Genomic DNA, 17,385 nt, shown 5'->3' with positions numbered 1-17,385 from the left:
CATTGATACCCTGACAACCAAGACCTATGCCAAACTAGGGTTACTTTACAGGAACGAATCCTCCCTAAGTCTCCTGGTCAGAAAACGTATCGCACAGCAGATGCTAATGCCAATTATTGACTATGGAGACATAGTATATGGCACGGCACCTCAAACCCACCTTAGCAAACTTGACACCCTCTACAATTCAATTTGTCGTTTTGTTCTCCTTTGCAACTACAACACACATCACTGCGAAATGCTCAAAGAACTAGATTGGTCATCACTAGAGTCTAGGCGCAAAGTTCACCTTTCCTGTCTTGCCTATAAATTCTTTATGGGCAAGCTACCCAGCTACTTGAACAAGCTCCTCACCCCTAACACATACAGCACCTATCATCTGAGATCAGACTCCAAAAGACTGTTTATGGTCCCGAGACTCAACAAAGTATCCGGCCGCTCCTCCTCTTACCGTGTACCCCAAAACTGGAACAACCTACCAGAGACTCTCACATCCACCACCAGTTTAAGTTCTTTCAAATCTAAGGCTGTCTCACATTTTAATCTGGTCTGTAACTGTTACATACGCCCATAACATATATTTTCTTTAACTGTGCATGCAATGTCTTGTATATAATGTATACCCTGTTCATTTATGTAACTGTATTTGTAACCATGTATTATTTGTCTTAACTCCGTGCCCAGGACATACTTGAAAACGAGAGGTAACTCTCAATGTATTACTTCCTGGTAAAATATTTTATAAATAAATAATAAATAAAATAAGGAATGCCCATGAAGCACTAAAGATGAGAAATATACTAAACCGTGCTAAGATCCAAGTCACCTTATGGCTCACTAAAACAAATTAGTCCCAAGAATTCACAGTGCCTGGCAAATATGACACATGATTGGATGCCAACAATTAGCAACAACCAAGATACCTAGCATTCCCAAGTAATGAACTATAACGGAACATTATTCCCCTGAACACCAAAACCATGTTTACTGTAGTTCACATGCGCTTTCTACACTCACGATAGGAACTACTGAGCTATATAATAAGCCTACAATTATACTGTATGTTAGCATGTAATCTTAAATGTATCCTGAAATAGAAACATCGGAACTATTAATACAATTAGCTGTAGGGATTCTATGAAAAGGTACAGTTCCACGTACAAGGTAATGCAGAAAGGAAAGTAAACAATATCAGTTATATGACCATTTTCTTTTTTAATCCTGTTGACATGCTTCAATATAGACTATAGACATTACTTTGAAATTAGAATGCAGTAACGGTGTTATATCTCATTGATCATTGCAACTTTGACATTCCACTACAGAACAATGCAAATATGACTTCGACTTGATCACACTTTCCTTTTAAGCAGACTGGTTGTAGGTTGCGATACCTTTAAGAGGACGAACACTAGTGTGGATGAAATTATACTGTAGAGTACTCTGGAAACCTCATATGTTTCTTCTTCACAAAAGTACATTGAAGACCGTACACAAAACAAAAACACAGCATGAGGGTTTAAAGCTCTGTACACCATTATTTCATTTGTGTAGATGGTTAATGTTGGTCGGCTAAAAGGTACCACAATGAAGCTGCATTTCTCCAGGACCAATACGGCTAATAGAACTTTAAACCCCTTTCCTTTTAAAGAGAGGAACTAATAAGCGGCCTAATTAGACTAAAGGTTAAATGAGGATTTCAGTTTTGCATTAGACCTTCAAATGTATGCATGTATTCAAACAAATGTCAGGAAAGGTCACGCTAATGACTCGTTTTAGAATAATGGAAAGCATAACCCAACCAGAAACAGAGCAGGTTCAACACTGGTAACATCACGTATGGTTTTGCCCCCTCTGCTAGAGGTAACAAGGATCAGAGTTTTCAAGTAGGTATAATTAAGGTTTACCTGTATTTTTATCGGCCATGTGAAGTTACTGACGTAAACAAAAAAAGTGATGTTTGGATTATTGTGAAAATCAAATTTCTCATTGGAGAAGCTGTCCTTGTATTCCTTTATGCTGGTCTTTGAAATGACGGCAATCTCTTCGCCTGACTGAGTGCCAGCTGCCCAAAAGAAAATATCAAATATGGAGATTATATTGGGGAAACAAACTTTGTAACTTGTCAAAATTGCATACAACACAGACAATTAAGGACAGATTAAGGACTCGTTTGCACAACATTTACTCTAAAGGTGCCAGTTTACAAGGAAGCACATTTACATAATATGTTGATGCTTTTTGGGGAACAATTATGTAGAATACCAATTTAAAAGCCTTCCCTTTTGTTCTGGTTCCCTTAAAACTGAAACCCACCCCAATTCTCTAAACTAAGGAATCTTCCAAAGTGAATAAGGGACCTTAACAGCCCAGATAAAATAATGATTTTCAGAGAGCTCGGGTTTAACAGCTTGCAATACACACAAATAATTGAGAAACGGGTTATAGTAACAAAATGAAAAGCAAACGGCACACAAAATTCATCTCTTCATTTCTTATCCTGCAATGCAGAATTAAAAGAGCAGTTCCTCCTGCATCATCATCATCACAATAACGGTGCGTTTTAACTCTGGATTTTCCCTGCTCACAGACTGTGTTTACTGTATTTAATTCCTAAAAAAGTTAGATCTCATAGAACAGGGCTGGCCAACTCCAGTCCTCAAAAGAAACCAACAGGTCAGGTTTTCAGGATATCCCTGTTTCAGAACAGGTCGCTCAACCTGTGTCCTGTTGGTGGCCAGCCCCGTCATAGAATCTTCTCTGAGAAGATACTTTATCTGGTAAGATCCTTTGAATGCTGCATGGAAAACCACCCTGTCCAGTGAAGAAAGTGTAAACAAAGAACAGTACACGCTACTGCACACGCTACTGCACACGCTACTGCACACGCTACTGCACACGCTACTGCACACACTACTGCACACACTACTGCACACACTACTGCACACACTACTGCACACACTACTGCACACACTACTGCACACACTACTGCTCACACTACTGCTCACACTACTGCACACACTACTGCAGACACTACTGCAGACACTACTGCAGACTTTGGGCATTTAAAAAAAATAGTTGGGGATCGGTTTCAAAGTGCCTCCCACTAAGCTTGCGTTCAAAACAGCTCCTATTGAGAGCAAGTGCCCCATTAAAAACAAAATGTTTGCTTCAAGTGATCTTGTACCTTGTACCACAGAACAATTGTATTTGCTTTCTCCCAATTTAGTTTTTATTAAATTTTCTTTGCAGCTTTTACAATTTCACACACCACCACTTCAATTCCATTCTACAATAAAAAGAAGGACGCTATTACATGTATTCTATATCCTTGTTACCTGCAAATCGTGTTGCCCATGTAATGTTGAGATTGAAGTTTTTAGATGCGTTGATAAACATATCCAAGTCTCGGTTTTGCTGTTGGAAAAATGAAAACACCAGTTAGAAAAGCTGTACAGGCGACTTCTAATATAGCACTTCATTTTGTCCTCATGAAAAAGAACTCACTGTCCATTCAGCATTAATGCAATTACAAACTAAACTCAGTATTCACTTACATTCAGGAAAAAATACAGGAACCAAAACATCTCACTACAAAAACAAGCAGTTTTTGATCCTTAAATTTATCAGAAAACCGCACAGTAAAGAATGTTGCTGCATTTCCCGTCATGTATAATGTGTGGAATACAAGTTTCCCTTTGACTTGGAATATTACTGCGCGGTTCCAAAGCAAATACTCCATTTCCTACATGGAAACAAAGACTATGCTGTGCCAAAGTAGCCAGTACCACAGAGATGGAAAGTATCAGACTGAAGCAGAAGGATTAAACGTGGTGGTTTTCCTTTCTAAAGAGCACAGCTAGAGCAGGTTCCCAAGAGTTTTCTTACTCACACATTCATTTTATGTTCTCATTAAAACCCTTTCAGTGGTGCACACTTCAGCAATAAAGGGGTGCAAGTAAAATGCTTGGGGTAAGAATGGAGCCATTTAGTATGCCGCAAGGAACAGTGACCAACAACATGGTGTTGGCCTGTGTAATGTAGGACAAATTGGCTTACATTCACGTGTTTCCGGTTACCCTGTGTAGATTATTCGCCCCCTCTGCATTCAGACCAGATTTAGAAATGTGCCACAATTAATTAACCCAACATGTGTCTGCGTGAATGCCTAATCAGTACAAATGGAAGAATTAAAAATAACTATATAAATAAAATAAATGGGCAGTATGAATCGTGTCTCATGCTTTTATCCATCCCTCAAAACAAGGGATGGATAAAATGGATTTTCGTGAGATGAAAGTCGATGCTGCATTATAACCAAGTTTCAATAAAGGACATCTGTCCACTGACATTAAGGAAGATGGGAAAATGGTACATGAAATCCCAGTTCATTTGTCAATTATCTTTCGAAACTAGGGAGCAGGCAGACACACGTGCAGGAATGAATTGGGAATGCAGGGGGTACTTCAGTACACCCTGTCTTCTCCCCTGATGGTGCCACACTCTCCCTCCCCATACTGGCTTTAGCTCCGGGACGTTTGGAGCTAACTCCCGGTCAAGGGATTTCAGCACCTCCGGAGGAAAGAACGGTGGTGTCAGGAACGTCATGCCGATTTGAGTTCCAGGACATTTCAGGCCAAGTTCCGGTCAACTAAAGAATTTGTTTTTTTGTTCATTTTAGCTAGGAAAGTCTAGTTTTGTAGTCCAGACCCCCAGTAAGTGTGCCTCGTGTATTTTGTGTTCCACTGTGTGTTTGCCTATTTTAAGTGAATAAACGGCAATTTATTTCATCAACTCGTTGTGCTCAGTGTTATGATCCTGGTATAAAGGTGTAAATGCCTTGTCTCCTGTGACAGGCCTTAAATCAATATATCCCCCCACAGGAACAACAACTGGTCATTAAAAATGTGAAGAGCTCAAAGGCCCCATGGCCAGACTGCTTTTTAAATATATACTATAAAATAATGCTCACAAATCCTCTCCTCCCTTGCTAAAAAAAATAATTCAGGGTTTAAAAACGCCTCATTCCCATCAATGCTACAGGCATCGATTTCACTTATTCATAAAGAGTGGTAAAGGTCCAACCTGCTGTGGAAGCTAATCGCCCAATCTCTCTAATAAAGTCAGACTTAAAAATATATATTCGAAGAACCTGGCTAATAGTTTGAACGGGGTCCTCCCCACCCTTATCAGGTAGGGTTTGTTGTAGGTATGTATCTATATTTATATAACGCCCAGTGTACTCAGCGCTTTACAAGACAATACAGTACAATGAATTATAATACAGTACGTGCAACAAAGTCAGACAATAGGAAAGGAAATCCCTGCCCCAGAGTTTACAATTTAAGTAATAAGTTGCAGGATGCCAAGCAGCCGATATTTTAAGGGGAATTATTGGCCTAATGGTCTTAGCCGCCCAAAAAAAACAAATATACCAGATATTCATTCTAGACGCGGAGAAGGCCTTCGACCAGATTCACTGGTCTTACATGCATAAAGTATTAACATTCGGGTTTGAAGGCGCGTTCTTGAATGCAATCCTCTCCCTCTACATGATACATACAACCAGGGTGATCGGTCAAGGCTTCCTATCTGAAACATTCCCTATAAGTGGCACACGACATGGATGTCCAGTCTCCCCTCTCCTATTTGCTTTATGTTTGGAGCCATTGCCGGGCCACATATGGCAAAATGGTAATATTCGGGGAATTCAGGCTGGATCTCAAGATTCTAAACTGGACTTATTCGCCAATAACAAAACTGCATACCTCGCTCCCAAATTTATTTAGCAAACTCTTAAGATATCGAGATACAAGATAAACAGTAACTCAGAGGCACTTAATATAAATCTTAATCCTTAAGTACTCCAATTGCTGGAACTAAAATGTATTTTTCCGCTGGCAGTCTAAAACAATAAAATACCTAGGAGTCTCTCACCAAGGATATAAATCACTATATCAAGCTAATTATCTCAAACCCTCCAAGTGAACCTAGAAACTAGAACAAAATTCATTATGTCCTGGATTGGGAGAGTACATGGAATTTACTCCTGAGGCTACTGTACCAGCGTTAGGTTAAGGCATTTTCTTTGCCCGGTCATGATCTAATGTTTAGGATAAAACCTGTATTATCGTCATGCAACTGTGCCAGAAGTATGAGGGTTTTGAGGAAAAAAAAGGGGGGAAAATGGGGGGGGGAAAATCGAGATCTGAAGTGTAAATATAACTTCATATTTGGCAAACGAATCTTCTGCAATAAGATGGTATCTCACCAATACAATTCCTAGAGGATAGGAAGGGTCGCTTTCAATGAACTTACCTTTTTTTTTTTTCAACATACTGCATTTGTTGTGCTAAATCAAAATACTCACTTCTTCCGGCGTTGCCACAAAGTTGATTGCAGTGTAGTAGCGATCATCTTCTTGCGACAGACTAAAGGTGAATTGGTAATCTATAAGCAAAGTATCTGAACAAACAAGAGAACGTTAAGTTACTTAAACCATACATAAAATACTTGCAACTTCCTTTGTGTGGTTTTATCCTAATAAAGACTTATATTGATATATTTTACCACAGTGGTTCTGGAGCCTCACCCTGAATGAATTACAAAAGCTCTGGTAGACATATTGGTCCTGGAGAAATATCTATTTGTTGTAGGTTGGGAAATATTTTAAGGAGACCAACATTCATAGACTAAATAATATCGTACAGAGCTTTAGCTTCATTTTCTAGCTATGTACACTAGATTTTCACCAAGGAACTGGGATCTTGGTCCCTTAAAACATATAAAAAGCTGCAACAAATCTCAGTTACTGGACCGAACACATGGATCATCGTCATTTGTACACTACGTCAATTTTGGTTACTTATCTTCAAAAACAACCTCATACACAGGGGCTTGAAACCACTGAATTAATTCTTAAACACTTGTGTACAGATATAAGAGTTTATAAAATTGGTGGTGTACTAACCAGCTATTAAACCATACATGTCAGGGAACATTTGAACATGGATAATACATATATCTGAATAGCCACTTTAGTACTTGATCATTGCTCACCGAGATCCAAAGTAGCAAAAACAACTCTATAATGCTATATAGCTAGCCATTTCCAACTATAATAACCATACATATCAGTGAGTGGTTACTTTCAGATAGATGAGAATTGCACAATTACACGAAACCTAAGATTTAGCTGTTGGCTTTCCTGCAATTACCCCATTTATATCATGTATATAGCTATTGTGTTTATCCTACTAAAAATAATTAAAAGTTAACTTAATGTCATAACCATTACTATTAGGTAACCAAGTTACATTAAGCCACTTTCATACTCTTGGACACTCAGAGGTCTTATTTATAGAAGGGTATCTTTCTCTCTCTCAATACAGATGTAAAAGGCCTCATCATCGCTGATGAATTATGGATAGGGTGATCAGACGTCCCGGTTTTTAAGGAACTGTCCCAGTGTCCCAACAATCTTTGTAATGTCCCAGTTTTGCCGTGAGCAGAGAGAGAGGCAGAGTCTGCAGCTCAATTACTCCTCCGGTCATTAAGTGGCGCAGTGCTGCTCACGCAGCTCTATTCCCCGCAGTGCCAGGGTGGAAGAAGATGGAGGGGGGGAGAGAAGAGAGGAGGGAGGTAGAACAGAGGAGGGGGAGGTAGAACAGAGGAGGAGGAGGTAGAAAAATCAATTACACAGCATAAATGGGAACCCAATTAGACAAATACCATAATAATATTTATTTTTAAGTGATGTTATTTGTTTTAGAAATCATTTTTAATGTGTCCCGGTTTTTCCTGTTGGAAATCAGGATACCCCAATTATGGAGCGATATGCTGTGATATTCTGCACCATCACAACCACTGAATCTTAGGGAAACTCTGATAATCGGAGTCACTGTATATGTTGCGATATGAATCATGTACATATATCAATATTATATAGGTTAGTGAGTAACAAGCTAAGCATTCATTATAGCGGATTACTTACCTGTGGCATTGGATTTATCACGAGTAGATTTTAACAGCCATGAGTGAATACTTTACAAAAAGTCACTGAGGACAAATTAATATCACATTTCCAAAATGATCATACACCACTGAATAGTTTGTTTTATGACAAGGGAGAAATGAATGCTTAAAAACATGTTACTAGTGGAACTGTTGAAGATATCCAGCTAGATAGTTGCGCATATACACACATATACGTGTAGCCAAAACATAGAAGACAGATATGAAATAGCTAAACAAAACATTGCACACAGTATTGTAACAAACATCTAACCTGTTTCAGGTGGAATTCTACTTACAATAGCATGTTCCTTTCAAAGGATTGCCCTGATATCTATTGTCAATTTCACACCTAGAAACAAAAAAACAAAAGCTCAAGATAACCATTAAAAATGTATTTCAACCCAAACATATTTTGGCATTAGTAAAACAAATATAAATGTGTAAAAGAAAGTTACACAAGGTAATGTTAGAACGGTTAAAATGTTACTTAAAAAAAAGGTAGACTTTTTACAGCCTGGAAAATACTCACTACAATACTATGTGTCAACACATTTAAAAGGTCAGTCCAACTTGGAACTAAAGTGACCTTATGTCATCGACATGTTTAAGGAGTGCCTGGCACTCAAAAATAATAAATTATTATAATGCTATAAGAACTATATGTTTATTAAAGGTTTTTTTTTTTTTCCTTACAAATGTAACTTTTCCAGCAATAACTAATCCAATGGAATGTTTTTATGAACTTTATCTCATCACTTTCGTCAGAAAACTATAGAACATCCTTTACAAGCAAAGGATCACAGTGGTCATGCCCTTTGTTCTTCGTGTTAACTCGTGCCAATAGGAAATAGAAACTTCATCCATATTGGCCTGGGTGTCTTGTGGGATGTTAACCTCTAGGAAGTACTACCAGTACCTTCTCTGGTAGGTGCCTCGGGATGCAGGTGGTCCCAGAACCGAAATCAATGCAGCTCAGCTCTGGAGACCACCTGCTTCATAGATTTGTTATATAAAAAAAATAAAGAAATTGGTTTGCCTGGGATGAACTGCTCCTTTAAGGTTGAAAACAACAAGTGATTAATAAGGTAGAGCACTATGAATAAAAAACAAACTACATGCATCAACACTATTTGTATTGTACTGGACCAGGTGCCCAGAAAATGCCTGGCCTATTATGAAAAACACAACAATCTGGAACTCACAACTGGCATTCATCTCCTTTAATTCCTTTTGTGGTACAGAAACACTTCCCACTGTTGGTGTTGCACACAGACGCGTGACCATTACATTTGCAGGCTGTTAAGAGGAAGAACGATAAAATGTATCAAATAACACAAAATATTGAGTGTCACACAAAAGGTACCAATAATGTAGATACGGAGCATCAATACTGCATTAAAGCCAGAATTACATTAAACATTTGTTCTTAATTCTTCACTACCTCCTTGCTAAAAAGAATTTGGATGACTCAGGGATATGCATCGAGCTCTGAAAATGGATATCGGAGCTTGATCCAGTCTAAACTTTTGTTTAATTCCATGGAAGGTAACGGCAGATCGAGCACCGATACCAGTTTCGGAGCTTAGGGGCTAAACTGGGCTTGTGAGTGTCAAAAGTTGAATATCTGTAACCTACACACAGTGACATGTTTTACAGACTGAAACAGGCTTGGCATACCTGTAACAATAAAAGGCAAGTGCGCAACTAAAATGAACTTAAAAAAATGTGCATATATGTGATTGTGAATTACCACCAAATGCACATGTAAGTGACACACAGGTGATATTACTGATGAAACTCTGTTACCAATCAGTAGATGAGAGAGCGTCTGCTGCTTTACATAGGGTAGCCCAGAACCCTGGGTAACTAGAAACAACAAAACAAAGCGCACAACGCTCATCGTGAAAAATGTAAAAAACAATATTTATATATTAAAAGGTTTCAAGGTTCTGCGTACATCAAAACAAAAGTAAACGGGCAATGAAAATATCCAGCATTGTGACATCATCATAGTATATGGCTCGGCTCCTCAAACCCACCTTAGCAAACTTGACACCCTCTACAATTCAATTTGTCGTTTTGTTCTCCAATGCAACAACACACATCACTGCGAAATGCTCAAATAACTAGATTGGTCATCACTAGAGTCTAGGCGCAAAGTTCACCTTTCCTGTCTCACCCTCATACTTTCTGGGCAAGCTACCCAGCTATCTGAACAAGCTCCTCACCCCTACCACATGCAGCACCTATCACCTGAGATCAGACTCCAAAAGACTGTTCATGGTCCCAAGACTCAACAAAGTATCCGGACGTTCCTCCTTCTCCTTCCGTGCACCCCAAAACTGGAACAACCTACCAGAGACTCTCACATCCACCACCAGCTTAAGTTCTTTCAAATCTAAGGCTGTCTCACACTTTAATCTGGTCTGTAACTGTTTCATACACTCATAATATATATTTTCTTTAACTGTGCATGCAATGTCTTGTATATAATGTATACCCTGTTCTTTTATGTAACTGTACTTGTAACCATGTATTATTTGTCTTACTCTGTGCCCAGGACATACTTGAAAACGAGAGGTAACTCTCAATGTATTACTTCCTGGTAAAATATTTTATAAATAAATAAATAAATCATCCGACGGCACGAATTGAGGTGTTGCGAGTCAGGCGACAGGCGCTGATCCATGAGGTTGAGACTGCTACTCCTTGGTTCTATCAAGTACTGGATATTTTTATTGTGGACTCTGGGGACGGTCTATTAGACAATTTGAGCATCATATCGGCTGAACGGCGGCTGTTAACCTACTCTGGTCATAGACTTATGATGTGGGGAAAGACATCTGATGACTTAGTTCCTGTGCAGTCCTAATCCAGTTCGCAACGAGTGGTAACAGCTACATTGTAGCAATCTGTGCCTGATTACTTTTGTTTTGATGTACGCAGAACCTTGAAACCTTTTAATATATAAATATTGTTTTTTACATTTTTCACGATGAGCGTTGTTCGCTGTGTTTTGTTTTGTTGTTGGCAAACCTGTGTATGATATGTAGACACAGGCTCAAGTGTTTATGTTCTTATAAAAACAAAAAAATATTTATTTTCATACTTAATTTGAATTATGGGGCAGAATTTTCAAGCATCAGTACAGATAAGTGCACAATCCGGCGTTCATGCCCATCCATGTCAATGGAGTAAGCGTCAGATCGGGTGAGCCAACCTGTACCAGTGCCTGGTGAACCTGCCCCAATGGGTTTTAGATTATTTGGAGTGTTTACAGTCAGTGTCAATTTGTACGCCAGGCAAATAAATGAACCAATCCGCAAAACTAGCCGCTATGTGGAAACTAGAGGAAAACAAATGAGACGTTCTGCGTTATAATGGGATATAGTGTTATCACCAAGAACAATGAAGCTGGACGGCATCTGTATTAATAATTTTCATACTAAAACTATTACAAAAATGGATTTTTAATTAAAACTACTATACATAAGGGGGGGACTCTTGTCCAAAAAACAGTTACAAAGCTCTGATCATTGACTATTAAAGCATTGTGTATATACGTAGTGCTCCGTAACCAACTATACAATGAGGAATCTTGCACTCTGCATGGTTTTGTTTTTTCCCCCCCAAGACGTATATCGGGCATTTTACCTGCTAAACACAAGCTGCGATGCATTATTATTATTAGCCCCTTTGTAATTTTAGTCCCACTAAAAGTTTTAGAAATACTTTTCAGGGAAATAAAAACCTCATTTAAAGCTGCAGTTCAGTCAATATCCGGCATGTGTGTTTTTTTTAATAAATCAGTTCTGTAGTAAGAAAAAATACTTTTAGCATTTTCTGTTTTTAAAAAAACAACTTTTAAAGACCAATTTTCTTGTATTCTATTTTAACAACCATTTGCTAAGGCACTGCCCCTTCATGTCCTGTCACAAGCCCTGGCACACCCCTTTGTCAGCCCTGCCCTCCCTCTAGCACATGTCAGTGCAGGAATGCTCATGAATATTCATGAGCTTCCACTGACAGACAAGCAGAATATAAACAGATCCCTTCACTAATTATGTCACCAAATTTACAGTTCTTTAGGTAATTAGAGATTGCACACACAAAACTATTGAAGTAAAAAATAAAATAAAAAAATTAAAAAAAAAAAAGACTTAACTGCAGCTTTAAACCTCAAAGGGATGGGAAGATAACCAGGGCTTATTTCCTAGAAATAAGGTATTTTTCAACCTAATGTAGAAAAATAACTACTTTATACCATATTGGATAAAAGCCAAGAAGTTTTAAGGTACTACTCACGCTGACACGTTCCTCCATTCGTTGGGTCTCCATAATAGCCAGAAATGCAGGTGTCACAGTTTTTACCAGTGGTCAGGTTCTCACACTTCTCACAAATACTTTCATTGATGCAATTACTATGCCCATTACACTGGCATGCTACAAGGAAGGGCAAAGACAGCTTTGTTCAATTTTCAAAACATGTTCAGTGTTCACTACAGAAAATGTTAATATATATATAGGCTGTAGCATTAGAGACTGCATCACTGAAACACAGTAACTCGTCCTTTCATAGAGAACTGTGAAATAAGGTTAACCAGAAAAGGTACTATACATTTTTTTTTTATTATTATTATTTGTAAGCAATTCAATAACATCTATCTTCTGTAAACAACACACACTTTCTCCTCTCATTTAGAAATTAAGTTTTTCTTTTGAATGGTGCCCCAAAAAGCAGAAAACGTATTGAACTGGTCTGTCCCGTTAGGACCATGCATGACAAGGGGGTACAGCTCCTGGACTAAGAACCGAAGATACTTCTGGTGACAAGGACGGATAGGAAATTGAAGGTAAGCATCGTTAAAGGTATATTGCATTTATTACGATCTTATTGATACCATCTTGTATCTTTTTGTTTTTATCTATTTGCTGAGATCTCTGAAATATAATACTGGTCTTAATGTGCTCCCGCTTGGGATCCATAAAAATATTGGAACAGAAGCTCTCGCTGGCCATCTCGAACCATCTTGATACATTCTTATAGCGCCTTGATTTTTCCTGTGTCTTTTTGACAAAAGAAACTTTCTCCTTGGGGGATGCTGGTGAAATTCTACGGTGTTCCCCTCTGATATTATTTGAAAGACCCAGCGATCTATAGTTGTCTGTGTCCATTCCTCTAAGAAAAGTATTCTCCCTCCAAGGCGGCCTGTCTTCATGAAAGAGACCCGTTGAGCTTTAAAAAATTGGCGTTTCGTGATTTCTGTCAAGTATTTCCAAACTTCTAGAGAAACTTAACAGCCACCCTGTTGATGGTGTTAGCCTGTTTAATTTGAAATCTTGGCCCTTTCAAGGGCTTGGATTCTCTATGTCTAAATTATCTAAAACACTACGCCATCACTCCATCGAGGACTTCTACCGGGCTGCGGTGAATGTTGGTAAGCTTCCCAGAAAAAGTAAGGGAGAGTGTTCCTGCTCTGCATACTATTTCAACCACTATTACCACAGCGGCATTATTAAAAGGGGAGTCTCTGTACCAGGTTAGGGAGAGGGCGGCCACAGGCAGCACGTGGATACTGCCTAAACCACAGGCTATTGTGGGCAACCAGCAGGCAGCCTAAGAAGAAAAAACAACATTCTGTTTTCATTAAATTAGTGCTCATACCAAACGTGCCCTCCACTGGTAGGACAAAAATAACTAAAGGAATAGGAGAGAGGAAGTCTCTTTTATACAACCCTATTTTCAATCAGATGATTTGTCTCTACTAGCTACAGATAGGACGCAATCATGCTATGGTGATGCACAGTCAGATGCAAGAGAAAGAAGCATCAACATAGTTTTGAGAAGGTATTAAAGTTGGGGATTTTACATATTTTCAATAGTGTCATTTCAATCATTTTAACTGCATAAATTTGTGAAGTCTCTCAAATGTTCTCACTTACCTGGACACACAATAAAGGACCAGTTATAATGGTTCTCTGCTGGGCACATGCTGATATTAAGAACTGGTTCCATGTCGATTTTTGTCAATGAAGTGCTTGGTAACTTCATTGGGCCTCTGTATGATGCTTCCATGCATTGCCCCTTGCCTGTGTTACTTGGGTCTGTACACCAGCCACATCCAGGTTGCTCCAAACACTGACCACAGGTGCGGTAACCAGAGCAGTTTTCAGCTGTGCAGACATTTAAAGAGTATAAACTGGAAAATCTAGTATGTACACTAGCTTAAATAATTCAATACAATAAAATATTGAAGCAACACTACATCCTTAAACAGATTATATAATGATCAAAACATAGTAATGGTAAAAATGTCGGGGGGAAAATCACGATGTATATTTGAATTTCAAGAACCAAAAGCTATAAAGTATTCAGCGTATATTATATGTATTCTGACCGCCTATAGATCTTCAGTCTGCATTTTAGCCAAACATTCACATTATACATTGTGACCATATATCTAGCCCATTACTTCACATAAGGAAGAACCAAAGAAGAGGTTCATTGTACAATTAAATAATGCAAAAAGGCCCAATAAATAGTTTTCAATGATTATATTGTACATAGAGGACCATGGTCGGCCAAATCATGGGCTGGTGACGATCTGGCTACTTGTTCCCTGAGCCAAACATTTTCCACAAAGAAATCCTGAAGATATTACAATAACAAAAATCAGTTTGTTTTGGAGCTGAATATGGTTTACAAATTTCTATGGAGCTGAATATGGTTTACAAATTTAGCCAGACTTAACATCCCTATCAGATAGGAGCCAATAGCTTAAAGACACCCCAACCAAAAATCATTCCACATCTGCCCAAGGCTGTCAGATTCAAGTGCTAGCTGACTGCACACTGTGTTGTTCAGGGACCTGACACAGATGGTGATCTCCCTTAGGGGAGAGGTGAGCCAACTATTGAGAGAGGAGGAACCTTCTGAAGGGGGTACTTCAACAGGATGAGCGGCTAAGCACGACCGTGATGAGGGGCAGTCTGCCTAATAAGATGACAATAAAGATGCCCTTGTTCACTACATCCTTTCTGTGTGAATGTGGAGTCATTCTGCAGAAGGAGGTACCACAGAGGAGTTCCTCATCAGATACATCCCCCTGCGGCCACAGAGATCCTGATGTGGTGGAGGTGCTGCATCGTATGTGAGTAGGACTCAGAGACACTACCTCAGACGCCTGTCATGGTGATATTCCCCTATACCAACCAAGCGAGAGACTCAGGAGTCCTGTTGCCAGCAGGTGCACCACACATCACACATCCATGTAATTGGGGATTTTCTTATATATGGGTCAGGATTAGGAGGGCACCAGGGAAAACACCGTTACATGTATAATGCTCATTTCCTCTTAAACACAGAAATTAGTAGCTTAAAGATTTGTCCCTCCTAGCCTTCCCATTTACCCTTTTTACTACAAAAAAATAAACTATTTGTAAAAACTCAATTTGATACAATAACACTAATAATCTGCAAGTGAATCCACATTTTGTATGCTAGTAATGTGTGTACTTATTAAGTCTAAGATTTAACTTTATTTATAAAAATATTTTTTATTTAAAAAAAAAAAAAAAAAAACACATTGCGAGTTACTGGTCATTTTCAAGCACAGCTCAACCCCGTTATAGCGCTATACACAGCCCACTGCACACTGCACACACTCACAGCACACTGCACACACTCAGCACACTGCACACACTCACAGCACACGCACACTGCATACACTCAGAGCACACTGCACTGACACACACAGTCAAATACACACACACAGAGACACACTGTCTATTTAAGGGAGCTTGCTCTCGCAAGACGAAAGCAGGAAGCAGAGACAGGGAGAAGAGCTGCCAGATGCCGGGTAAGTGCTGCGTGCTGTTGCCGCTACCCCACCAGGTCTGGGAACGCTGGGAGAGTTCTCAGCTTTCCCCCTCCGGCGGACGTGGTTCCACAAAAAAAAAAAAAAAACCTTACATTTTTTTTTCCGACGGCCATTTTTTTCCGCGACCCCGTTTATAACGCGGTGGTCGCGGGTGGCCCCCGAGGACCGCGCTATAACGGGGTTAAGCTGTATGTCCTTGTCGTTTAATGCTTGGCACTTTAAAAGGTCAAACCTAAGTTATTTTTGACCTTCATAGCTGTTGTCAGAATAATACCTATCAGCTTATGTAGCTCACATGCCTCATGCTGCACAGCACTGTGTGACTGTATTGTAATGTCTTATAAACTAAACCATACCATTTTTGGACACGATTTGGTTGCGATCGAATATTGCAATAGGAAACATTGTATCCAACGCACAAAGAAAAAGTTTGGGTTACGACAATTACCCCTCTGCAGCTGCATACCCCGAACATATATTTTTGCTTCTAGCCTAGATTACAGTGAAATTTGGTTAGAAGAATGTATACATACGTGGACAGTTACTCATTGTATTCCACTCCATACACTGGCCATGGGGAAAGGAGGCCACGTAGGCATTGGAGTCCACACATTGTTTCATGTTACTGCACCACATGCATTCCGAACTTGCGCTGGTACATTCTCCACATTGTGTCCTGGAGGCACAAGGAGTCCGGCACGGCTTAGCACTGTGATTAGCTAGAAGAGTTCCAATTGAAAAAATTCAATTCTATTCAAATGTGTTTCATTATAAGTTAAACGAAGATTGCAATAACACACACTGTACAGGACAGGTTCAGAAAAACGGCCAGGTTTCTTAATACAAAACACCATTAATTGTCAATTGGAAAAAACAAATAAAGTATAAGAGTAACTAAATGTGGCCCTGTAAAGAGTGGAGATGGGTTTAAATATGTAGACATGCTTCACGACATGTTGGCACCACAAAGAGGGAAGCAATCGGTAATGTCATATATTTTATAACAGTTTATAGTTCTTCCAATATGACCACTTGCAATACAGATGTAGATGCAGCAACATTTATTGTTTCCGGCACCGAAGCATTGACTCTGTGGGGAGTCCGATAAAGAAGCATGGATCATCTATCGGGCGGCCACGGCTGGCACCGTCTTCAGAGGCACGGCTGGCATCCGAAGAACCTAGGTCTTGCTATATCTGCAACATACTATAATTTCATCTTCGAATAACACTAATGTTTATCTGCTAAAAGGAACCATAACCTACAACCAATTTCCATTACTAAGAAATACCAGTTAACGGGGGTGTAGCTATAGCCCGGGCAACCCCATCCCCCCGTCTGTGGCCCATCTCTCTCTCTCTCTCTTCAGATAGAAACAGGCAGGGGGAGATCGTATGCGGTGGTGGCAGGCCCCCGGCATTAAACAGAGGATAAGCCGGCAGAGGAATGACAGAGTAAGACGGCCGGGGAGGAGCTCGCCCCAGCAGTC

At 39.4% G+C, this 17,385-nt stretch overlaps 1 protein-coding gene across 1 annotated transcript in view; it reads right to left on the bottom strand.

Annotated features, from left to right (window-relative positions):
* ATRN (attractin) overlaps positions 1-17,385 on the bottom strand; it is a 209,501-nt gene that overhangs the window by 90,707 nt on the left and 101,409 nt on the right. Inside the window, exons 17-24 of the mRNA XM_075572654.1 lie at positions 16,430-16,615; positions 13,960-14,190; positions 12,322-12,459; positions 9,219-9,312; positions 8,313-8,365; positions 6,371-6,465; positions 3,339-3,417; positions 1,908-2,065 (exon numbers count right to left, since the gene is read on the bottom strand). Of these exons, the coding sequence (XP_075428769.1) occupies positions 1,908-2,065; positions 3,339-3,417; positions 6,371-6,465; positions 8,313-8,365; positions 9,219-9,312; positions 12,322-12,459; positions 13,960-14,190; positions 16,430-16,615 (1,034 nt within the window). The remainder of the gene's footprint in view (positions 1-1,907; positions 2,066-3,338; positions 3,418-6,370; positions 6,466-8,312; positions 8,366-9,218; positions 9,313-12,321; positions 12,460-13,959; positions 14,191-16,429; positions 16,616-17,385) is intronic.

Source organism: Ascaphus truei, chromosome 1, assembly GCF_040206685.1.
Source record: "Ascaphus truei isolate aAscTru1 chromosome 1, aAscTru1.hap1, whole genome shotgun sequence".
In the NCBI taxonomy this organism is placed as follows: Eukaryota; Metazoa; Chordata; class Amphibia; order Anura; family Ascaphidae; genus Ascaphus; species Ascaphus truei.
This window is presented reverse-complemented; position numbering and strand designations above follow the sequence as displayed.